This window comes from Vulpes vulpes, chromosome 3 (genome assembly GCF_048418805.1).
Source record: "Vulpes vulpes isolate BD-2025 chromosome 3, VulVul3, whole genome shotgun sequence".
Taxonomy (NCBI): Eukaryota; Metazoa; Chordata; class Mammalia; order Carnivora; family Canidae; genus Vulpes; species Vulpes vulpes.
In genome coordinates, this window is record NC_132782.1 from 62,416,121 (window position 1) to 62,438,592 (window position 22,472).

The 22,472-nt window shown below is 62.5% G+C and overlaps 1 protein-coding gene across 4 annotated transcripts in view; it reads right to left on the bottom strand.

The window, feature by feature from the left end:
• Positions 1-5,926: 5,926 nt before the first annotated feature.
• The window catches only part of SLC12A7 (solute carrier family 12 member 7), a 65,742-nt gene continuing 49,196 nt past the window's right edge, over positions 5,927-22,472 (bottom strand). For all 4 annotated transcript variants that reach the window (XM_072752662.1, XM_072752663.1, XM_026019148.2 and 1 more), the window contains exons 10-24: positions 22,122-22,220; positions 21,528-21,585; positions 21,040-21,214; positions 19,569-19,687; positions 19,197-19,295; positions 18,618-18,737; positions 18,036-18,140; positions 17,442-17,610; positions 15,285-15,480; positions 14,819-14,988; positions 14,607-14,738; positions 12,559-12,666; positions 11,416-11,594; positions 8,271-8,404; positions 5,927-7,365 (exon numbers count right to left, since the gene is read on the bottom strand). In XM_072752662.1, coding sequence (XP_072608763.1) covers positions 7,274-7,365; positions 8,271-8,404; positions 11,416-11,594; positions 12,559-12,666; positions 14,607-14,738; positions 14,819-14,988; positions 15,285-15,480; positions 17,442-17,610; positions 18,036-18,140; positions 18,618-18,737; positions 19,197-19,295; positions 19,569-19,687; positions 21,040-21,214; positions 21,528-21,585; positions 22,122-22,220 — 1,955 coding nt within the window. In that variant the 3' untranslated portion in view covers positions 5,927-7,273. The remainder of the gene's footprint in view (positions 7,366-8,270; positions 8,405-11,415; positions 11,595-12,558; positions 12,667-14,606; positions 14,739-14,818; positions 14,989-15,284; positions 15,481-17,441; positions 17,611-18,035; positions 18,141-18,617; positions 18,738-19,196; positions 19,296-19,568; positions 19,688-21,039; positions 21,215-21,527; positions 21,586-22,121; positions 22,221-22,472) is intronic.

Genomic DNA, 22,472 nt, shown 5'->3' on the forward strand with positions numbered 1-22,472 from the left:
TCAGAGAGATACACTCGTTCCACCTGTGTCAGCCAGCGTGTGGCCACCAGTGTGCAGAGCATCCGCCCTGCCGGTGGCCAGGGAGTGCGTCTGTGCTTGATCACACACAGAGGAAACACATACGCACACACGTGCACACATGCAGCTCCGTACTTATGGATGTCCCCCCCCCCCCCTCCAAACACACACTTTACTAGTTAAACAAAAACCTAAACTCCAAACTCGGCTCATAATGAGACATTTGGCACCACATCCGGGGCCGTGTGGACCAAGGCTGTCATGGAGACAGTCGCTCTCTGGAAACCAGAATGTGTCTGGAGGCCCCAGGAAGCACCTGCCACTGCTCTTCCTGACATCCAGGGACGTGCCTGCTTGAACAGTCTTGGGATTTCTAAGAATCTGGTGTCTCCCCCAGGGCCCCCACAGCACCCCCACACCTGAGAGACCTCCCCCACAGCACCCCCTGCCCTGCGGACCCCCACAGCACCCCTCACCCCAGAGGACCATTCTCTGTTTTGTTTCCTCATTTCTGTCCAAAGCCTACATGTTTCTCTACACTCGGGGACCTGTGTGTCCCATCAGCACACTAGCCTCCCCCACACCTGCTGCCTGGATCGGCGTTCCTGTCTGCTCCTGGGCACCAACCCATTAGCTCCCTGGGGCCCTGACCTTGTCCTCAGTACCAGGAGGGTCAGCACACAGGCATGAACCAGCCACGAGTCTCAGCCCGGAAGTGTGTGTGTTCGAGAAGCTTCGCTCCAAGCAGAGCTCCTTCTGGCCTCACGTGACCTGCCGTCGAAGTGCCCACAGAGCCTGGAAAGGACAGGGACGCTGAGGTCCAGGGGAAGTGAGAGGCCTGGGTGCTGCTGGGGAATGTGGGTGGCAGTCGGGTGGCTGTTGGGGGTGGGTGGAAGGGCCTAGAATGCCTGCTGGGAATCCCAAGAGGGGTGTGGGGCGTTGGGTGGGGCTTCAGCTGGAGAGTTTGGGGGACAAGTCATGGTTTTGGATGCCGGGGTCTAGGAGCACCAGAGGAGGGAGTGGAGAGCCAGAGGCACCCGGGGAAGGTGAAGGCACCGCCCACGATGACCACTACATGCAAGACAGTCACCTGGTCAGCCGGGGAGGGTGGGGAGGGCAGCACCAAACCCCAGCGGGGAGCTGGGGAGGCAGACAGACCCTGGGCTTCCGCGGCTTCGTGGGCTGCGTGCTCCCATCAGACACTGGCAGCACCCCCGTAGAGCGGAGGGTAGGACCCAGACAGGGCCGCAGCTGTCCGGGGAGGACAAACGCGGCAGGGCAGTCCCCCACCAGTGCACCTCTCACCCCCAAGTCCCGGGGTCTCGGTGTGGTGCCGATTCCGGCAGGACTGTGAACAGGTGTCCCTGACAAACTCCCCAGTGATCCTGAGCCACTGGTCCAGACCCACCCCACAGACTGGGCTCACCATGCCTGAGAGACCCTGCTGGACCCCAAGACCCATCTCTGCGCCTCTGGCTGGGGAATTCCAGTGTTGGAGCTGGTGGCCTCTGCTGACTCCTGGGGGGAGGGCGCGTACTGAAGGAGGGCATGTACACCCAGAGTGGCTGGCAGGCGGCCCAGGGCAGCCCCGAGAGTCTGGGAGCAGCTTCCTGTGGAATCTACCAGAAAACTGCCCAAGAAGAAGAGCCAGGCACATGGAGGGTGGGAGACACTGCAGCAAAGAGGCTTGTTAGCCAGAGATGTACAGGGGTCTCTAAATCCCAGGTGCACTTGCGGCAGAGGAAGAACGCACCCAGAGTGGTGACACTGGGTGCCACAGGAGCTGGACCCAGGCCCTCCCAGAGTCCGGGAGGGGGCCCTTGTTCTAACTGGGAGCTCTGGATTTTGCCAGTCCTCCCCCACCAAGCACCTTGCTGCATGCCACCAGGAGGGGCCTGAGCCCCACGGACCAGACAGACCCCAGCATGGGGTCCTGGTGGTGAGGCTCCTTCAGGTTATGTCCCCACCCACCCAGAAGCCAAGAGTCTGATCTGGTTAAGGAGCGTCTATACCACACCACCAACCAAACCGCCCGGCCCATATCATTGATACCAGGAATGGGACCAGTGCCTCCGGGTGGCAGGGCGAGGCCTAGGGATAGAGGTACACTGACCGACAGCCCAACTGTTAGGATGGCTGGCAGATGGCACTGAGTGAGGCTCCAGACGCATCTTCAGATAACTTAGGATAAAGATTGGCAAAGCCTCTAGATATGAGGCCAACGTCCAAGAGCAGTTTTATTCCCGTAGTGCAGCCACTGGTTAGAAATTAATTTTTTAAAGACACTACGATGTTCAGTTTGTGTCAACTGATGGGCTGAGGGAGCCCAGAGAGGTGGTGAGGCCTTACTCCCAGGTGAGTCTGTGCAGGTGTTCCAGGAAGATCTGGCCTCTGACTCAGCACCTCACACCCATGTCCCTCTGCCCCGCATGTGTGTGGGCATCACGGGACCCACCCGGCCCAGAATGGAACAGAGGTAGAGGAAGGGCCAATTCCCTGTGTCTGGAGAACCCAAATATGGAGACCACTTACAACAGCACCCGAAAACACCACGTGCCTAGCTGTACAAGATCTCAACACAGACACTATGGACTTTGTCGGGAGCCATCTGGAAAGATCTAAATGGAGGGGTGTGGCCTGTGCGTGAGTGGGCCAAAGCGGGAGCTCCAAGCAGCCATCTGGTCCCGCTTGAGGTCTCGGCAGATTTCTGCACAGCGGTTGAACACTGGCTGACGTGTACGGAAATGCACAAGGGTGAGGACAGGCACAGCCAGGGGCAGGTGCCAACCCTCACGCCACGGCCAGGGTAAGCAACTCGGTGTGCCAAGGTCAAAGCGAGTGACAGCGCAGGGCAGGAGGCCCGGACAAGCCTCTACAAACAGCCACTACATTTGTGATCGGGGAGCGGGCCTTCTTTTCCCAAATGGTGACGGGTCAAGTGGGTCCCCTGGAGAAACGGATGCCTGAACAACATCTCCATCCACCCCGGGTGCTGGCGGGCGGGAGCACACACTGGTCCCAGCACCCACTACTGCGGCGGGCATTGGCATGCCCTGTGACCTAGCAGCTCCCCTCCTGGGAATGCAAGGGAGAGGGGAGGCATGTGCCCCTGGACTCACATGGTGGGGCACCTTCAGGGATGGAGAGCCACACGGCACCTGCCATGCCTGCCTGGGCCACTCCTGCAGGCAGATGACCTGTCACCGGCAGGGCCCAAGCGTCTGAGCTGGAGGTGAGTGGGCCTCCCACACCCCCAACAAAGACAGAGAAACAGGACAATGCTCAGCAGATGCTTCCCCAGGCGCAGTGATTCCATGGAGGGACAGTCGGGGGCAATGCTCTGCAGGACGCCCTCAGAGAAGGACGCTGGGACCAACAGGCCTCTCTGCTCTGTGGCTGCCCTGCCCCAGCCAGTGGCCACGGTGATGGTGGCAGCACTATGAGACACCGTGGGTCCCGGCCCAGGTCCCCTCATCCCTGCCTCCCTTGGGGCGTCGGGGCCAACAGAGGAACCGTTCTGTCCCTCGAGTGCCTGGTGAAGTGCTGGTGAAAGCAGGGGCTCTGGGAGGCAACTGGAGGGCCTGCCTGGCACCCCACTGCTCCGGGAGAGGCACCAGCAGGGTGGGATCCCAGGGCCTGGGGGCAGGAGCCGTGGGAACGTGGTGCTGGGAGAACCACACCCCGGGTCTGGGCCCAGGCAGGGGGTGGAGCCCAGCCCAGCGCTGCAGGAGGAGGCGCGGGCCGGTCTGGGGACCCTGAGCAGTGGCAGGGGATACCCTAGGGCAGTAACTTCATGGGCTCCACCAAGCCTAGAAGCTGAGGTGCAGCCGTGTCCACCTGGGACTGCACCCCTTCCCTGCCCGCCCACTGCGGGCCACGCCAGGCGCTCGTACCAGCTGCCTTCCCCCGCGCCCCCACATGGGCTCATCCACGTCCACTGCGCTCTTCTCCATCCTAGGTTCCCCCAACCTCCCCGGTTTCTCTCCCTCTGGGCACACAGAGCCTCCTTCCGCTGGGGATTGTTTTGCGAGTTACAGGAGCTTCTTTCCTCCTTTCTCTTGTTCTGGTCCCATACTTTTTGTTCTGATGGAAACTGCAGACAAGGCTGTGCAGAAAGGGTCCCTCCTGCCCTCTGGTGGAGCCATGAGGGAGGGGCTGGGGTGGCCTGCACCTGCACCTGCCAGCCTGGGTGGGCAGGGTCACCAGAGGGCGGGGTCGCCCGCACCTGCCCAGCCCAGGTAGGCGGTGCAGGAGGGGCTGTAGGCTTCCACCTGGAACAAGCACCTGCTGGCAGCACTGGGGTCAACACCCACCTCTGCACAGTCTCTAGTCGCACTGACAGAGACTTGCCTTTCCTACCACATTGGGTTGCTCTGGGGTCTCACACTTCCAGGCCCTCCTGGGCTGCCTGGTAGAGTAGCGTCCCCCACACGGCTGCCATCCATCTGCCCCCCTCTCCCCTCCATGGACACCGTCCACCTGCCCCCCACCCCTCCGTGGTTGCCGAACACCTGTCCCCCCTCCCGCCAGCCTGGAACCACAGCTGAACTCCAAGAATCTCCTGGGACTTGCTCGAGATGCCCAAAGGCCCCCGTCACCCTGATGCAGAGTCCAGGCTTCCCTGGCCACGGGCAGCCCTCTAGCCCCTCCCTGCCCTCACCTCCATTTCCGGCAGGGCCTCCACCTGCTTGCCCCCCACTTCCTACCCTCAGCACCACAGCCTCCAGCATCCATGCAGGAGTCAGCTTCCTGCTGCTCCAAGACTGAAGTCCCTGCCTGGTCCTGATCCCACTTGGGGCCCCTCCCACCCTCAGGCTCTCCCTCTGCCTCAGGGCCTTTGCCCCTGCAGCTGCTGGTGCCTAGAAGCCCCCTACAGGTCCACTGACCCTCTCTGTCCTCTGCCATCTGGATGCAGCTTCCCCCACGTTCGTGTGGGTCCTGGCCGATGCTGCCCGACATGCAGAAGGCTGACGGCTCACTGCTGTGCACAAGCATCTCGGTCACAAGGTCAGGGCACCATCACCGTTTGGGGTCATGGGGGGGCTGGGATCCCTCTTGGCATTGACAGGCTTCGGGAAACTGCTCTGAGGTGTGACCCAGAGTCTGAAGCCCCGGGGCCTGTGCTCTGCTGACCACGCGGCCCAGGCTCCCTTAGCCACTGGTTCTCACTGCACCCTGGGCCCCCGGGGAGCAGTCACTACCATGCTGCCTCTCTGGCTTTGTCCGTTCTGGGCATTTCCTGTACGTTATCACCCAACACGTGACCTGACCGTGTGGCCCGTTTTCACGGCTGTTAGGATGCACATTCCCTGGGATGCGCAGACCACTGCTGCCCACTCACCAGGGGCTGAGACCCAGCGTCTCCACATTTGGCCTGCAGTGAACGTGGGGATCCAAGGTCACTGGGCCGCGGCTCCAGGAGTGGGATCACCGGGTTGGCACCTGCCCACTTCTGGCAGCCATGCGGGGCGGCCCCAGGGACTCACGCCTGTTCTCCCGCCCGTGGCCGTAGGGAGCCGCGGTAAGGGCTAGAACAAGGGGTCCCCCACAGTGCCAGCTCCCTGTGGATCCCACCCCTCCAGGAATCATGACTTCAGCACAGCAGCATCATGCCCTCGTCCTGAACGTCCCTACAGATTCACACCTTCTCTGCAAACTCGCCTGTTTCGTTACTTCTCTTGACTGATTCAAGTGACGCTCGGTCTCAGCCCCTGGTGAGTGGGCAGCGGTGGTCTGTGCATCCCAGGGAATGAGTTCCTAACACCTATGAAAATGGGCCACACGTGCAGGTTCCTTGGGCACCTGCATCTGCTTTGGGGTGAGATGAGAACACTAACAGGGAGGGAGGACCGGGCACCCCTCCCACTGTCCCACTTTTACACTGAAGACACAGGAGACTCCACTGTACTAGGTTTTATACAATTTATTTTTCTACCAACAAGATCATACAAAGACAAGGAAGCTATAAAACCACCGTGGAACCCACTTTGATCAGCTGCACTCAGGGTCCCACGCAGTCATGTGGAAAGGGGCGCACGGACACAGCTGCACCCTCACTCTGCAGCCGCCTACGCCGTGCAAACAGGGGCTGGGATCATGGGAGGTCCTGCTATGTGGTGGCTCTTCTCCAGCCCGTGTGAACGTGCTGTACCTCATGGGGTCCTGGGGACACACCTCTGCCCGACACAGCATGTGACCCGTGTGCCAGGGAGGTGGGTTTGCCACTTTGCTGCTGTGGAACCACGGCGGGCAGGAGTACGTATGCCCCAAGCCCGGCCATGGCTATTTGGCACACACTCTGGCTGGTGGTCACTCTGGACCCTCTGTGCTGCCCTACCATGCCTCAGGGACATCGGGACACACACACACACGCTTGGTCTGTTCCCTGACCTGAAATCTGTGGACCTGGTTAACTTGCTTGGGGGCCCCGGGGAGCCCAAGAGCCAATGACCCAGGGGTTCAGGGCTCATTCACAGACACCCTCATTATTACCAAAACTCCCCAGGTGCTTAAATAAATAAATACGCCGCACAGACGGCGAGCCACGTCACCACAACCCACAGCGGTGTGACCAGGAAGTCAGTCCATGGACCATCGAAACGCAGCCCCTGGTCCCCTCTGCTGGCAGGAGGGTATAGGCACACAAGTGACGCCTCACCAACCCAGAGCCGCTAGGGCCCCTCTCCACAGAGCCTGGTGTGTGGGAACAGCAGGCCACGGGATCCCCCAGAATGTGCCCACCTGGGAGGACCACCTCGTGTGCCCGAGGAACCAGGGTTCCCTTTTTACACATTCCCACACTGGGCAGGCATGCTGACCAAGGCCACCCATCGTGTGTGGATGGCGCTCCTTGGCCTCAATCCACAGGAACACAAACAGGGACATTACAGGGATGTTACAGGGACAGGTGCACAGGAGGCTGACCGAGGAATGGAGGCCCTCGGCCACCTTCCTGAACAGACCCTGTGGCCCAAGGTGACCTTCATTCAGTCCAGGTGTGGTTTCTCTTGAGGGTCCTGGGTGGGGAAGAACTGAAATGTATCCACGACAACCAGGTGGGTCCGAGGAATCCACAGCCTGAGCGCTCTGGTCCAGTGCCAGCTCGTCCCGGGTCACGCAGGGTGCTGAGGGTATCTGCACCTCCCTTCCCCAAGGGGGAACCTTGGCAGCTGCGTGCTGGCTCTTGGCCTGGAGAGGAGGGCTAGGACGTGTGGCCCAACCCCCAGCTCACCCTGTGGGCTCCCGGGTGGCCGTGTTAGGAGTAGATGGTGACCACCTCCCGGCCACTGCCCCTGACCAGCAAGACCCTGTCGAGCCCCTCAGTCAGGACCTCCAGGAACTCCATGTCTGGGGTGGCTGAGTTAAGGACACAGCTGGTTGCACCTGAGTCCCAGGCAGAGGAAGGCCAGTATGCAGGACCAGGGGCCCATGGCACAGCCCGAGGCATCAACCCGGCCCCCCATGCTCCTGAGGGTCCCCACAGCTTGACCAGGAACCGAGGAGCCCCACCCTCACTCTGGAGCACGGGGCACAGACGGATGAGTCCACCAAGAACCCACACAGGCCAGAGTCCCTGTCTGGTCACCAACCGAACAGAGTCCTCAGGCTCCTGGAGATCAAGGCTTGAAGCCCAAGGGCCGCCTGCTGCCCCTCCTAGTGCCAGAGGGGACAGTCCCTGAGTCCCCTCACAGGACAGCAGACATATGGCTAGAGGCGTGACCCCAGCTTGGGGGGAGCTGACCTGTGCATCACGAGGTCAGGCCTGGCACCTGTGCTGTGGCTCGTCCAGGACAAACGGGAATATGCGGTGCGCCCTTGTCGCCCCAAGGCAGATGCCCAGCATGGGAGGCGGCCAGGCAGGTGCTCAGAGCAGCCCCAGATCCATCCCAGGCCTGCAGCTCCTCGGTGCACAGGGTCTGGGTCATGGATGCGTTCACCCCCCTCCTGGACTCGTGCTCCTACCTCCTGCATGTCCCCAGTGCTTCACTGAGGGCCTAAGCCACCCGGGACACCCGGCAGTGGACAGCTTCCTCGCAGCCATGGACAACCCCCGCCCCAAGCAGGGGCTGCTCACCTGGACTCCCCTGGACGCTGCTTTCTGGGCACTCAGAACAGGTGGGGCCACATCGGTTCAGCCGGGGGTGGAGGCTCTGGTCCTGGCCCAAGGGCCCCACTGCTCCCGCCCCCACCCGGAATCCCGAGTAACAGGGAGGCCTCTGAGGGGCACAGCAGGCAGCCCATGAAAAGGATACAGTTCTCATCGCCCTGCCGGTTTTTGGGGGGGCCCGGCATGTTCAGCAGGACCAGCTGTGCACCCTGGGACTTGCTGAGGACGACGCCATTCAGCTTCACGGCCGTGTGCATCCTCCTGATGTTGGACTGGTTCCTGCGGGGAGAAGACCACTTGGCGATCCACCCACAGCCCTGTGTGCCCGGCTCAGTCCCAGACAGAAACACCAGGATTCTGATGGTGTCACCTCCCTGAAGTGCACCAACAGGGACATTACCAGCAGTGACAAAGCTGTGGTCTCCACAGTTCTAGACGGGCTGTCTCTAGAGCCTCCAAGCTTCTACATCTATGCGTGGCCCCAGGGAACAGCACAGTGCTGGGCGTGGAAGGCGCTCACACACATATGGGCTCTAACCCCACCCCACCCAAAAGCCTCAGTGTCTCAGCCCAGCCCTGCTCTACACGCAGCCTTGAGATAGCCCTGCTCGAGAGCACATGCAGCAGCACCTCGCTGGTCCTGACTTGGGCTGGGTGCCAGGACACCTCAGGGATGGCGTGGAGGAGAGGCCTGGGCCCTGCCCTGCCTGCATGCTGCTACTCCCAGTGGATGGCAGGAGGACAACCCAGGCCCTGCACCTCGTCCTCACCACCCACCCAGTTCTGCACATGCCCACTGAGCGGGGCAGAGCGTCCATGGGGCGCTTGGATAGTCCTCTGAGTCCCAGGCACAGTGCTCCCCCCCTTTCAGTGCATCCTGGTGCTCAGGCACCCGTAGGGCCTGGTCCTCTCTACCCTGTGTGCGCCTGGTGTCCACAGGTCCCTGGGTACCGCCTGTACTCAGGCGTGCACCGGGTGTCCACAGGTCCCCGGGTACCATGCCATGTTCTGGGAAGCACACTCAGGAGACACCGCATGCTCCAAGACATCTGTGCCCCCCACTCCACCATGGAGAACCCCAGGAATTCTGTGAATTCCCGGGTCACCTGAACAATGGAATCCGCAGGCAGCAGCCTGGCAGTGTTGGGAACAGGTCACCATGCCCCAGACTGGAGGGGCAGGCAGGCCGATGGTCGGTGTAAGGCCCGCAGTGGCCGCATCCAGGCCACGCCCGGTCACCCACTCTGCCTTGGAGCCAAATAGCTCCGATCACAACCACCAATTCCCAGGAGGAAAACAGGGAGCCGGCCCCTCTTTCCATCCCATTTCGCCTGATAAAATTATAGACTGGGCATCTGGCACAGCGCAATCAGGGCCCTTCCATTACGAGAACTGTGAGTTAGCTGCCCGGACGAGACCACAATTACCCGTGCTCGGGGACGGCAGCCACTCCAGAAATGAGTAATACTCAAGGATGCCCTACAGCTCGAAGTCAGAAAACACATATAATCTTTAAATCAGGGGTTTGGGTCTGGCGGGAAGGGCCCCTGGCTCCAGGGCGACGTGCGTCCTGGAGGTCACAGGGGCACAGACAGGGACAGTGTGGCCTCATGTCTCCAAGAAGCCAACAGAAACCTGTCTTTGTCCCCAACCTTGGGCTGTAAATCCACAGAACAAGGGATCTTGTCACACACATGCTGAATGTGGCGGTCAGCCACCCAGGGACGGTGGGAAGGGGGCAGTGGTGTGTCCGTAGCCAGCACCACAAGGGCAAAACGGAGGTTCTGGTCCCTCGGCTCCTGTGGGCCACACGTCGAGGGCAATGGGCCTAGCAGATGTGCTCCTGCACACGAATGCCCCAGACGGCCAGCCACCCCCCATAGCGTGCCTGCCACTGGGGACAGGCCGACCTAACCCACGATGGGTGCCCAATGCGCCCCTGGGGACGGGGTCAGCAGGCCCTTGCTCCACAGAGCATCTTAGGGAAGAAACCCTCGTCCTGCTTTTGGGGTTTTCATTGACCTAGGGTTCATGTCTAGCTTACAGGAACTAGAGCAACAGTCGAGTCCCTGTATCCCCGCCCCCCCGCCCTCCCCACAGATTCCCTGACCTGTCTACACACTTCACTCCCTCCATGGACCAACGTCTGCCTGCTTCTGCGGCATGTGGACGGGGCCCTGGGGGCTGCAGGAGGAAGGGCTGCCCCCAGCCTCACCGCTGTGCCACGAGGGCTGCCCTGGCTGCAGGGGACGGGCCCACAGGGGCAGGGGGCACACAGCAACCTCAGGCAGCTCCCATTCCTGCCCGTCTGGCTGCCCCCCGGTGCCAGAGTATGCACGGGGTCCGTCCACACCCCTCCCACGACCAGGCTAGCAGTGCCGTGAGGTGAAGAGCTCCCGGGGCTGGGGAGCAAGAGGACAGAGCAGGGGACAGGACTCCAGGGGTGTGGATGGATCAGCTAAGAGCTACCAAAGCACCTGCTCCTTGGCACCAGAGCAGCTCAGGGAGCGCCCTCCCCATGCTGTGGTCCTCGTGCTCCTTGGAAGACAAAACCTCGGGTGCACACCCTGAGCTGCCTGGACATGGGAGCCACAGCAGCCGCCAGACTCCGCCCACGCGTGGGCACAAGCACACAGACACGCACACAGCTGCACACGTGGGGACACATGCACACACGGTTCACAGGGGCAGCATGTACCAAGCATGCGAGGCTACAGATCTAAGAAGCATCCTAAGTAAAACAAGAGCACTTACAGGTTTCCCCATTCTCTACATGGAAGAGAAAACACAAAGAACGGGTTACTTCAAGAGCCAAAAGGACAAAGGCTTATTGAAATGGTCACTAGGCATGCCCCGGCCACCCTCCCCGGCCCACCTGGTCCTCCTCCTCCATGAGGTCTGAGCCCTGTGTCCTCACCCCCACCCGCACCGCCCAAGGCCTCAGGGCTTTGCCCCTTCCTGGAGACCCTGGGCACGATGCCTCTGGGCCCATCGGCACACCCCACCACAGACAGGGGCTCCCTGCCCAGCACCACAGGCAGAAGCCGGCTCTTGCGTTGTGGGCGGCCTACACAGTCAGTGGGGTCCCAGCAGGGGGTCTGCAGCTTCCAACAAGCCCTGACCTCTAGCTGCTAGGACCCAGCAAAAACACAGATGCCCGGATCCACGTGCGCGGAGACAGTGACCCTCAGGCCTGTGTCTGCAGGTGCATGTGCAGCCCTGTCACAGCTGGCGAAGGGGTTGGGCCGTCTGGCCAGGACGTGCCCCATAGGGGCCACGTGGACACTCACGGCTTCAGGCTGAAGAGGTCTTTGAACCCGGACACACCCGGCTCCTTGTTCTTGTACTTCTCTGCGATCAGCTTCTCCTTGGTCCAGGTCATCTGCACCTTGTCTGGCGTGGATGGGGCTTGGGTCCTGGTGGCTACCACGGAATGGGCTGCAGTGTTTCTGTCATGGATAAGCTGGGCCTGGCCAGACAGCAGGGCAAGGACAAGCCCCACCGAGTGACCACAGGTGTCCAGACACTCCCGAGATGAATCGGGTGCAGACGAGACGCTGGGGCGCTGGGGCCCCGGGGCCAGCCCTCCCTCACCCCCTGCTGGCCTCCTCCTCCCGCCCCAGCTCTGAGGGCCCTGGAGAACACCCCAGACTCCATGTGAGCACGAGGGGGTGTCCACACCTGGAAGTCTCTGTACTCCACATGGCTCCACACGCACGGCCGCCCCCAACCATTCACCCATCTGTCCCTCACTCATTCGTCCCTCGGTTGCCCATCCACCCATCTGTCACCACCCACCCAGCCCTCTCCTCATTGCCTACAGCAGAGTCAGGGAGCCTGAGTTCCTGGGGCAAGAAGAGCCCTGAAGTTTGCGGAGGAGCAGGTGCAGGGTGAGGAAGCTAGTGTCACCCTTTGTACAGGACAGATGGTTGTGATTGACCCCCAGAGGGTGCTGGGCCTGAGGGGACCGGTGAGGCTCAGGGCAGAGCCTAGGGTGGCTGAGAAGCCACAGGGTGACCTGAGGGGAGGTCAGAGCAGAGCCCGCAGGATGGGTCAACACGATGGCCCTCGGGGACTCTCGGTGGCTCCTGGCTGGACAAGGCAGGGACTAGAGGGAGGAGGCCAGGTGGAGGCCCCGTGATGATTCGGACACGGGACAACACAAGCAGGGGCGGGATGGCAAGCAGACCCACGTGGGGTGGGGGACACGGAGCCCTGACCCTAGCCTGGGTGTGGGCCATGGGGGCAAAACCATGCCAGGCAGCTGCTCAGAAAGCCAGGCAGGGGGTGATGGCTCCAGTGACCGCCAGGACTGGTCAGGTGGGTGTGCAGGGGCCAGGCCAGCATGGTGCAGCTGGACCTGGCTGGTCCCCCCTCTGAGGGGCTGTTCCTGCTGTGGGTACGCCTGCCCGCTGCCCATCCCACATACGCACCTCTCTCTCCCGCTCCGTCTTGGAAAGCTGCATCTGCTTCAGCATCTGGGACCTCTGCTCCATCATCAGTGTCTTCTCGTACGTGAATGCCGAAATGTCATTTTCAACCTAGGAAGTCCCGAAAGTGTGGAGGTGAACACGTGGCTCAGGGGCTGTGCGCTTCCACTAATGTGGCTCTGAGTGTCTGAGCACGGAGCTGTGACAGCAGCGGGTGCCCCCTCTGCTCACGTGGCGTGTGTGTTTCCCATGAGCACGAGCAGATGACCTCGTGGTGGAACAGCTGCCACAGCTGAACCCGCATCTGATCATGGGCCCGGGAGACAGCCCCTGGGGAACCCCATGCCAACTACGCACCCTTTCCTGCACAGGGGGCGCCCACAGCTTGCAGGCGCTGTCTTCTGCACAGGGTGTGCCGAGCTTGCCTGCTGACCACAGGGCCAGGATCTCCTCAGGCCCCCAGCCTGAGCCTCAGCAGGTGGCCCTGCGTCCTCCCGCCCGTCCAGGGTGGGGTCCGTGTCTCACTCTCGGGACCTAAGTGGGCAGCGCCCTGTGACCCTCAGTGGAGCTCTGGGCTCCCGCCGCCCAGCACTGCCATCAGCCCCGCTCACGGCTCCCACAAGCAGGATCCCGTCCTACAAGTGTAGGTTCTGACGTCGTTTCTGTCCATCCACCTCCCTAAAATCTATTTTCTTGGATTTTCTAGATATGTAAGTCGTGTTGTCTGTAGAAGCGTATCCCTGCCTCCAGCTTCCTGGGAAGGGAGATGAGAGTGGGCAACTGAGCCGGCTTCCTGCTGACCTCGGGGACACTCACGGAGCCTAGCTGTCGGCTGGGGCATCTGACCAAATGTGTACTGACTCTGACTCCCCCAGCGCTTGTGATAAAACCTCTAAGTATGCTCGTGTTACAGACACATCTTCACGACAACCCCCAGACCCCTCCTGCTCACAGGTCTGGCTCCCACTCGGACTGGCCTCTCCTCTGGCAGAGGGGCTCCCTGCCTCCTGACGATGGCACCTCCTGTCCGCAGGGTGCCCTTGCTGTGCTGGGAGGCCAGGCACAGGGAGAAGCTAGCCTAGCCAACAGCCCAGAAACAGAGCACGAGCGCAGGGAGCCTGCCCACCTCCGATGGAAGGATAGGGCTAAGGGGTTCCGGCTACAGTCTGCTCGCGGCTGGGGCCTGGGGGTGTGAGGCAGGGCAGTAGGTGTCTCACAAAGGAGACACGATCGCATCCCAACACCGCTCCCGACAAAGCAGAATGTGCGATTATGATCGCAATCAGGCAGGGCTGTGGGTTCCGCCCATGACATCGTCAGACGTGCCGCACCAACTGCGTCCTCGAGAAACCGAGCAACGTTAGCAGCTTTGAAACTACAGTTACTGCAAAACCACGAGAGTCCAGGCCTCACAGTGTGACCCTGCCCCCACCGTGTGGCACCCAGGACCCCACCCATGTGGTTCTGACCAGCTCCCCATTCTCCTAACGTCTGCAAGGTTCCTGAACACAGAGGGACTGGCGGGGGTGACAGTGAGGATGGGGCAGCACAGGACAGTGACATGGGAGCCACGTGAAAGATGCTGGGGCAGCCACAGGACAGTGTGAGACAGAACCACCACGCGGTCCAACATGGACCCTGACAGGAGAGAGTGTGAGTGCACAGGGCTGGGGCCAGGGGACAGCACCCTGGGAGTTGCTGCAGGCATGAGAACGCTTCGCTCCCCCTGCCCTGGGGACCAGCACCCGACGAGAGGCTGTCGGTGCGATGGGTGGGACTTTGAGGCCAAGGGGCCTGGACACAGATTGGCTCACATCCTGCGACAGGCCAGGTGTCACGTCTGCACAGGACATGCTCAGGAGGGCACATCACAACCGGGCAGCCCCTCCTACGAACCACGCAACCTACCAGCCCAGGCCAGCCTCGAGACTGGCAAAGGTACACCGAGGACCCGTCCATAAATGTGGGACACGGAGCGTAGTGTGGTCCCAGGAGGCGGGACCAGCAGCAGGCATGCAGGGAACCCCCACCCCCTCAGGGCTGCGCCTCACCATCTCCACCACCTCCACCTCAGCGCTGATCCTCAGGTGGTACAGGAACACCTGCAGGTCCTTCTTCATCTGGATGCTGTTGTCGTCCACCTGGGCCACCGTGAAGATGCGCATCCGGCACTTCCTCCACACCTGGTGGGCGGCAGGGCTGGCGTTGGCATGCAGCCTGGGGAGCCCAGCCCCCATCATGGGACCCGCCCCATGCATCCTACCTTGTGTTGCCGCAGCAGGAAGGGCAGCAGCATGAGGAGGCCCCCGTCGTGCACGACCCACCACACGTCAATGTCTCCGTCGCTGAATCGCTCCTGGTTTTGCGGAAACAGGTCCACGTTTTTGGCCACGAGCAGGGCCTGCTGTGCCGCCGTGGTGTCTCGGACAGTTTCTGTGGAGAGGCAGGGGGCGGGTGGCCGGCACTGAGGCAGATCCGAGCCCCCCACGGATGCGCGGGCTCCAACCAGCATGGGAGGCAGGTGAGGCCATGGAGCCCACCCGGGGTACACACTGAAGGCTGCCCTTGTGCTACCAGTGAGTGAGCTGCCGGCCGGAGGGTGTGGGCAGCCACACGGGGTCACCACACCGGGGCCGGGCCGGCAGAGAAGGGAGCGAGGCTTTCAGACGACTGGGCGTGTCCCCCGGGGCGCCGAGACGCCACCGCACACGGCCCAGGACAGTACCCACCGACAAAGTTCTTCCAGGAGGACGTGTTGTCCTCCTGCTTCCAGGACCCGGGCCAGGCCATGAGCACCGTGTTGTGCCTCATGCCTCCCAGGCCAGCCGACTGGATCAGGTGGGACATGCCGTCCCGCAGGTTAGATGACACCACCAGCTGGCAGAAGCCCTTGGTCCTCTCTGTGCCCATCAGAGACCGGATGTTCTGGGGAGACAAGCAGGGTCGATGTCTGCTCGGGAGAACCATGGGCAGCCGACGGCACCGTGTCCCTGCACTCCTAGAGACCCCCTCACGTGTGCTCCCAGGGAGGCGTGGGCCCTCACCATTCCCTACATCGTGGTCAGCACAGTGACCAGCTCAGTGTGACGCCAGATCCCTGTGGGAACCAGGACGCTCCACAGGGAGGCCTCTGCCCAGGGAGCAGAGACACGTTCAATGGGGCAGGACAGGTGGGAGACAGGTGGAGGGAGCGGGCTGCTTCCACGCACAAAGCCAGGTGAACGCCCTGCACCCCCGCTTGGCCGAGACACTCTTGGTCAGCGCAGCAGTCTGAACATGGTGGCCAGCCTGAGTGCACAGGGACTGTGGCGCCCCTTGGCCCTCGCCTCCAAGACGCAGCCACCACTCCACCAGCCCCACTGCAGCCTGAGCCCCAAGCCGGGGCTGTGCATCTGGGGTGGAAGCCAGAGGCACCACCTCCACATGGGCTCTGCTGCCTCCCAGGGCAGTGAGGGGCTAAGCACATGGAGCTGTCCCCAAAGAGACACCAAAGGGCCCCCATCCCCACTGCTCATGCAGACCTGCCCGTGCACCTGGCTGCACACAGCCAGGTGCCCTGCACCTGACCCCGGGACTCCACGCGATCTGGGAGGCTCTGACTCCACCAGGTCCTCCTACCAATAATCCACGTGGAATGAGACCTGTCCACGGAGGGTCCGCACCACAGGAACCCTGGAAACCTGTCAGGCTCAGCAGCACTGAGGAGCAGCCACATGAACCTGCACCGAGACGGAAGGCCACGAGGCCGGCACCGGTACGTGCTCTGCTGTGACAGAGAACTGACGTTTTACAGCACCGTCATCAGTGCAGGAAAACGCTCGCTGCAGGCCTGGAAGAGTCCGGACCGCACGTCAGGTGATAACAGTCAGCGGTGCCGGCGAGGGGGCAGGGACGGGAGACCCGGCCACGCCACTACCGTCCCGAGCCGGTTGGTGGCTGCTGCCTATCCCTTCGGCTCCCCGGAAAGGTTCCCGCACACTGGGAGTGCGGCCCACGGCCCCAGCACTCGGGCAACACTCAGAAGTAAACGGCAGGATCTCCCTGCCACACGGCGCATCTGGACCACACTCCATGTCACCATTCGAGAGGCAGTCCACAGAGCAAAAGCACCTGGAGAAGGTGCTGCCCTGGCCGGAGGCGGAGCGGCACAAACATCGCAGGGACAACCCCGCTAAATCTACGGTCTAGCAGCAGCTGCCACACTCAAGCACATGGGGTTGTGGTGCCACTGGTGCCTCGGGGAGAAGAGCACCGGGCACTGCCACCACGGAATACGCTGAACCCGCAAACCATTGGGCGTGGGGGCGGGGCGGGGAGCACAGGACCCAGCAGGTCTGTCTGGAAACACATGGCCCGGGCACTCCTGACACCAGGCTGTTTCCGTGGGGGCCAGAGACACTCGGTCGGCAGCAATTTGAAGGTAGGGGACTGAGGAGCCCAGAAGGGGTGAGGCTGCACGGGCTGAGGTGGGTGATCCCTTCAGGCAGAGCCCCCGCAGGGCACACCCCCCATACTCCTACCAACTGCAGGCCTTGGAGCTAGGCCGCCAGTGGGTGGAGAGACCGAGCCCAGGCTGAGCCATCCCGAACCTGCCCCCACCTCCTGCCCGCAGCCCTCCAGTGGGGTCCCTGCCCCCTCATGGCCGCTCACTTCAGCGGCATCTCAGGCTCGCCCTATCTGAACCCAGAACCCCAGGCTCTGAAAGGAGACAGCGGCATAGAAACCTCGCTCGGGGGGGGGGGGGGGGGGGGCCGGCAGGGGGGCAGCTCAGGAGGCGCTGGGGCATCAGGACGGAAAGCACAGTGGGGTCTGATCTCCCTGCACAGGCCCGCCCAGCCCCCTGCCCTCCCTCTGCCCTGCAGCCCTGCCACCTGCCTCAGACCCACCTCCTCCGCCCGCTGCGCCTCTGCATGCTTGTCCAGGTAAGTGCCCTCCAGCACGGAGCCCACGATGGTCAGGCCCTTGCCGGCCTTGAGCTGGGTGGTGAGGGACAGCAGGCGGGGGTGCTTCACTCGCTGCTCCTCGTCCAGGTTGAGCATCACTAGCACCTGGGGCCTGCGGCGGAGATAGCGGTCACCCCGGGCTCCCCGGCAGGTCCACAGAGGGCCTGCCCCGGGCTCCGCATCCTGGTGCCTGAGGGATGGAGGCCATGGGGCCCCCAGCCGAGGAAACCCTTGGTCTGTGGGTGGAGCCTTCTTCGTCCTCCCAGAGGACATCCATGCTCTGACCTCCATCCTCTGTGCCACCCCATGAGGTCCACTCGCCCCACTCCCCACCCACCGCACTGCCTGCGTCCGGCCCGGGGTCCAGATATGCTGGTCATGCCACAACCGACCATCGTGAACGGAGGGAAGGTGCTAAAAGCTTGAGACAATTGCTTCACACAGCGGGGGCAATGGCCTCTCCAGAGCATGAGGTCAGAGGCGAGCTGTGCACGTTCGTGGGGCCTGAGGTCGGGGCGCAGTGGGCTGTACGCTTACCTCCAGTTCTTGGTGTGGGGAGGGCCGTGCTCCACGCGCAGCAGGGCATAGCGGGCCGCGTTCAGCGACAGTCCCCGAATGCCATCACCCCACTCCTTCTCCGCCCTGCAGGGGAGGGGCAGCAGTGAGGCACAGGGTGGGCGGGGAGGGACCCCAGGGCCAGGGCCACAATGTGCATGTACAGGGAACACTGGTGGGCCTGGCCTCACCAGAAGTGGTCACAGTCCCCATGCACTCTTAAACTGCTCTGGTAAGAGCTGGGAGGGGCCTCCGGGCAGCAGCTAAGACCCCTTAGACCTCACCCCCAGGAGGGAGCCAGGCCCCCCAGGCGATGCCCCAGGGGATGTAAAATTCTTGGAAATTTTGGAATCTGTCACACATCAATGTTGGAAAGACTTCCCAATTCTCACAAAGCACATGGCATAAAAGTGTCATGATCACCATGGAATCGACTCAAAGCACACGTAACTCTCGAACCCTAGGACAAAGGCCCGCGGACCTGACAGCTGTGCCCACCTGTGCCCCAGGAGGTGCACAGCCCTGTGCCGCGCAGACCCCGGGAGGCCCCAAGGGAGGACTCACCCGCGGTACTCGATGTACTTGTAGATGCAGCCGGCTATGAGCATGGCGAAGAGCGCGTAATACCAGGAACAGATAAACATGAGGGCAAGGCACAGGCTCATGCCCAGGAAGGACAGCGCCCTGGAGGAACACAGAACTCACAGGCCTGCCACGCCCACAACCCCACGCACATTGTCAGCCACCGAAAGAAGGTCTCTCAGCTATGGTGGGAAAGTGGCACTGATGCTGCTGGCCTGATCCCCCCATGCTCCCCCCTTGAGGGCTGAACCTGCCCTGGCTCTGCGCCTATGGGACGCCCACCCCTCTGCCCAGGGTGCATAGGCACACTCCTGGCCACAGAGCACAATGGTCTTCACCCGTCCACCACACACAATGGCAGCACGAAGACATGCTGCCTAAGGTCACACGCTCCGGGCCCACATGCCACGTGATGCCTTGGTGGCCCTGGGTGACACGGGGGCACAGGGCCCCCCTCAGCTCGGCCAAGGCTGGTGCTAGAGGAAACCAGGGCCCCACGTGGCCTTTGGATGCAGCCTGCACTGGGGACCCCGGGGCCACCCTGGCCGTGCGAGTGCTCACCAGTGGTAGTATCTGAAACGTGGGCGCCAGTTGGGGGTGCGCAGCAGCGTCTGCACGGCACAGGCCAGGTTCACGAACATGTAGCACATGAGGAAGAACCTGGAGATGCCAGGAGAAGGCCACAGGAAGCAGGTCAGGTCCCAGGTGGCCCTGGCTGACCATGCCCACACCCCTCCTGCAACAGCCTGGCCCGCCCACTCCCAGGTGGCCTCCCGCCCCCTCCTGTCTACGGCCTCTGTGGTTGTGCATGTCTATCACCCCGAGCAGAAGTCCAGCCCCGAGAGCAGGGCCTCCAGCTCCGAGTCAGCAGGCGGCGGCCCCATGTCTGTGGCCTTTCCCCACACACGTCCCACCGTGCCTGCAGCCACTCACATGGACAGGATGGGGGCCACACTATCCAGAGAGGCGATCAGGATGCCGGTCTCACAGATGAGGGCCGTGAGCAGCAGAGCCCACGTGGGCTCCCCATTGGCCTTCCCGTGGCCGAACACCTGCAGGGAAGGGCAGCCGGGTCACAGGGGCAGTGCCCTGTGTCCTGGCGAGCAGCCCTGGAGGAACCAAGGCAGGAACAGACCTTCACGGCGCATCCTAGACCCTCGATGGCTGGCCCCAGGAAGAAAACCCAACATCCAGCCGTGCAAAGGGAGACGGTGGCCCAGGTACCACCAGGCCCAGGGCCTCACGGTGCACCGATGGGGGTGAAGGTGATCCCTCCGTGCCCTGGACGGGGGCCCCCCACGGAGCGTAAGGCTAGCCTCGAGCCACACGCACAGAAGACCCCCGTGAGGACCTCCCAGTAAGGTGCTTGGACCCTTCACCCGCAGCCACATGGGGCAGGACCAGCAAGGCCACACCCGCCTCTAGGGGCGCCAGCTGTCCAACATGTTCCTTGCAGTCCCTGCAGCCCAGTGGCCCAGGAAGGGACATTCAGAGCACGCTGCAGAGACACCATGAAGCAAACCACAAACAGAGCTAGAGAGGGGCACCAGGGCGCCATGGTCGAGGCTCAGGTGGGAGTCTGTAGGCTGGAGGCTCCACAGCACCAGGGACACCATGACTGCCACCTGCTCCTGACAGTGACGCCCAACCTAGCAGATAACCTGCGCACGCTCCGCAACCCTGTCTGTGTCTGAGGAACAGATGGAGTCATGAGAGAGGAAAACATTCCAGACCACAGGAACCCTCCTGGGAGCGAAGGCGAGGGCCAGCACTCGGGAGCCAGAGGACCAGCGCCCACCCCAGACGATCAGCACACATGGGGCTTCAGGCACCCCAGCCCTGGCCCCAGGGAAGCCCTGGCCCCACCACCTTGGGAGGTAATTTGACTATGATTGCAGACATGAGCTTTAAGGGCAACCAGTCATGGGGCAGCCTAATCCCTGGTTAGGTGACTGGTGTCCTCATGAGAAAAGATGAAGCCACATGGAAGCCACGAGAGGACTCGGGAAGGGTGGTGTCCATACGCCAAGGACGGAGACCTCAGAAGAAACCAGCCCTGTCCATGCCTGCCTCTGGGACCTCCCACCCCCGGGGCATGAGCAGATGCACTTGTGTTATCTGAGCCCCCAGCCATGTCCTGTGCCGTCAGAACAAGAAGACGCCAGCCCCGTGGGCTCCTTGCAGAGACCTCTGTCTGCAGGGGAGGAAGCCACATCCAGCAGGGCAGATGCCGGCCCCACAGGAGGTGCAGGGTCCCGGGTCACTCCCCTCACACACGGCTCACATGCTGAGGGGTGGTGGTGGGGACGTGGGCCCAGAGGCTATCACTGTGACAGTTGGCTCCAGGGCAGGCCCTTGGGGACCCCACGCAGACACCCTCCTTTCCGAGGGGCACCCCACTCACCTGCAGGAAGGGGATGATGCCGTCTCGGGCGATGGCCTGCAGCAGGCGCGGCGCCCCCGTGAGGCTCTGTAGGCCGGCACCGCAGGTCGAGAAGAAGGAGCCGATGACAATGACCCAGGGGGATGGCCAGGCCAGCATGCCGATGACCAGCTTCCCCTGCAGGGCCTCACCAAACCTGGCGGGGCAGCAGCAGGCAGGCCATCAGACTCATGCTGAAGACGTGGTTCTCATGTCCCGAGCTGGAATGAGGCCACTCCCACCCTGAGTGTCCTCCTCAGGAGCAGGGAGGCCACGGTCAGCCCTGCACAGCAGCATCCGTGAGGCCTCACTGCCAGGGACCACACGGGACCCCCCATGGAGGGGCCATGGGGCTTCCTGCTTGCCGCACAAAACCTGAAATCCTGGGGGAGGCAAGCTCAACGCTACCATCTTCTATGAGAAAACGGATGCTGACTAGGAAGCTTCTAGAAGTCACAAAACCAACATACTTATCTCGTAAGATCACGCCTTCGATGCAGGCCCCAAAGAGCACGATGCAGGACAGGTCTGTGTCTCGTGTCAAGGAAGCTGCGGCCCAACGTGTCAATGGGGTCTTACTCACGGTGGGCCTGGACTGACCCTGTGCCCCACCTGCCCGCCCCCCCCCCCCCCACTGCTGTGACCCTGCGGCCCTCGGCGCCTTTCTTGCTGCCCCATCCTGGCTCCAGTGAGTCAGGCGGCACACTGGCAGGACACTGGCTCGCTTGGTAGAGACAAACCTCTGCAACCAGCATGGGGTCGCTGTGACTGTGTGCGTGTACACAAGCACCATGAACCACACCACAGTCACGGGTTATTGCCAGACATCATGTGTGACGACGTGAGCGCTCCACGGGCTCATGGACAACACTCAGGCCATGACCAGCCGTGAGGTCAGTGTCCTGGTGGTTCTTTCACCCTCCATCATCAGGCAGACGTTGGCCCGGCTCCCTCTGGGGGTGGCGGTCAGCGCTGGCCTGAGCCCCGGAAGCCCACCCTGGCTGGACGCGCACCGGGCAGTGGACAGGGCATGGGCCTTCCTCACCCAGTGCCTTGGAGGATACAGATAAATGACGTTGTCACGATGGCCAAAATTGTTCCTGTGGGGATCGACTTCTGGGCATCCCTGAGGTCCCCAGAGCGGTTCGAGCCTGCCATGATACCTACAGAGACCCACGGGGACAGCCTACGGTTACCACAAACCTGAAAGCACCGCCTGCCAGGCCCCCAGCCACAACACACGGGCCACACAGCCACACGCACCAGCGGCTCAGGTGGCAGTGCCAGGCTGGGTGGGGCTGGGGCTCCCGCGGGCAGAGGGCAGCTGGAGGTGGCCCGGCAGGGAGCGTGCATACGTGCAGGGAACAACACCCTGGCAGGTGCTGAGGGTCATCCCAGAAAATCAGCGACTGTCT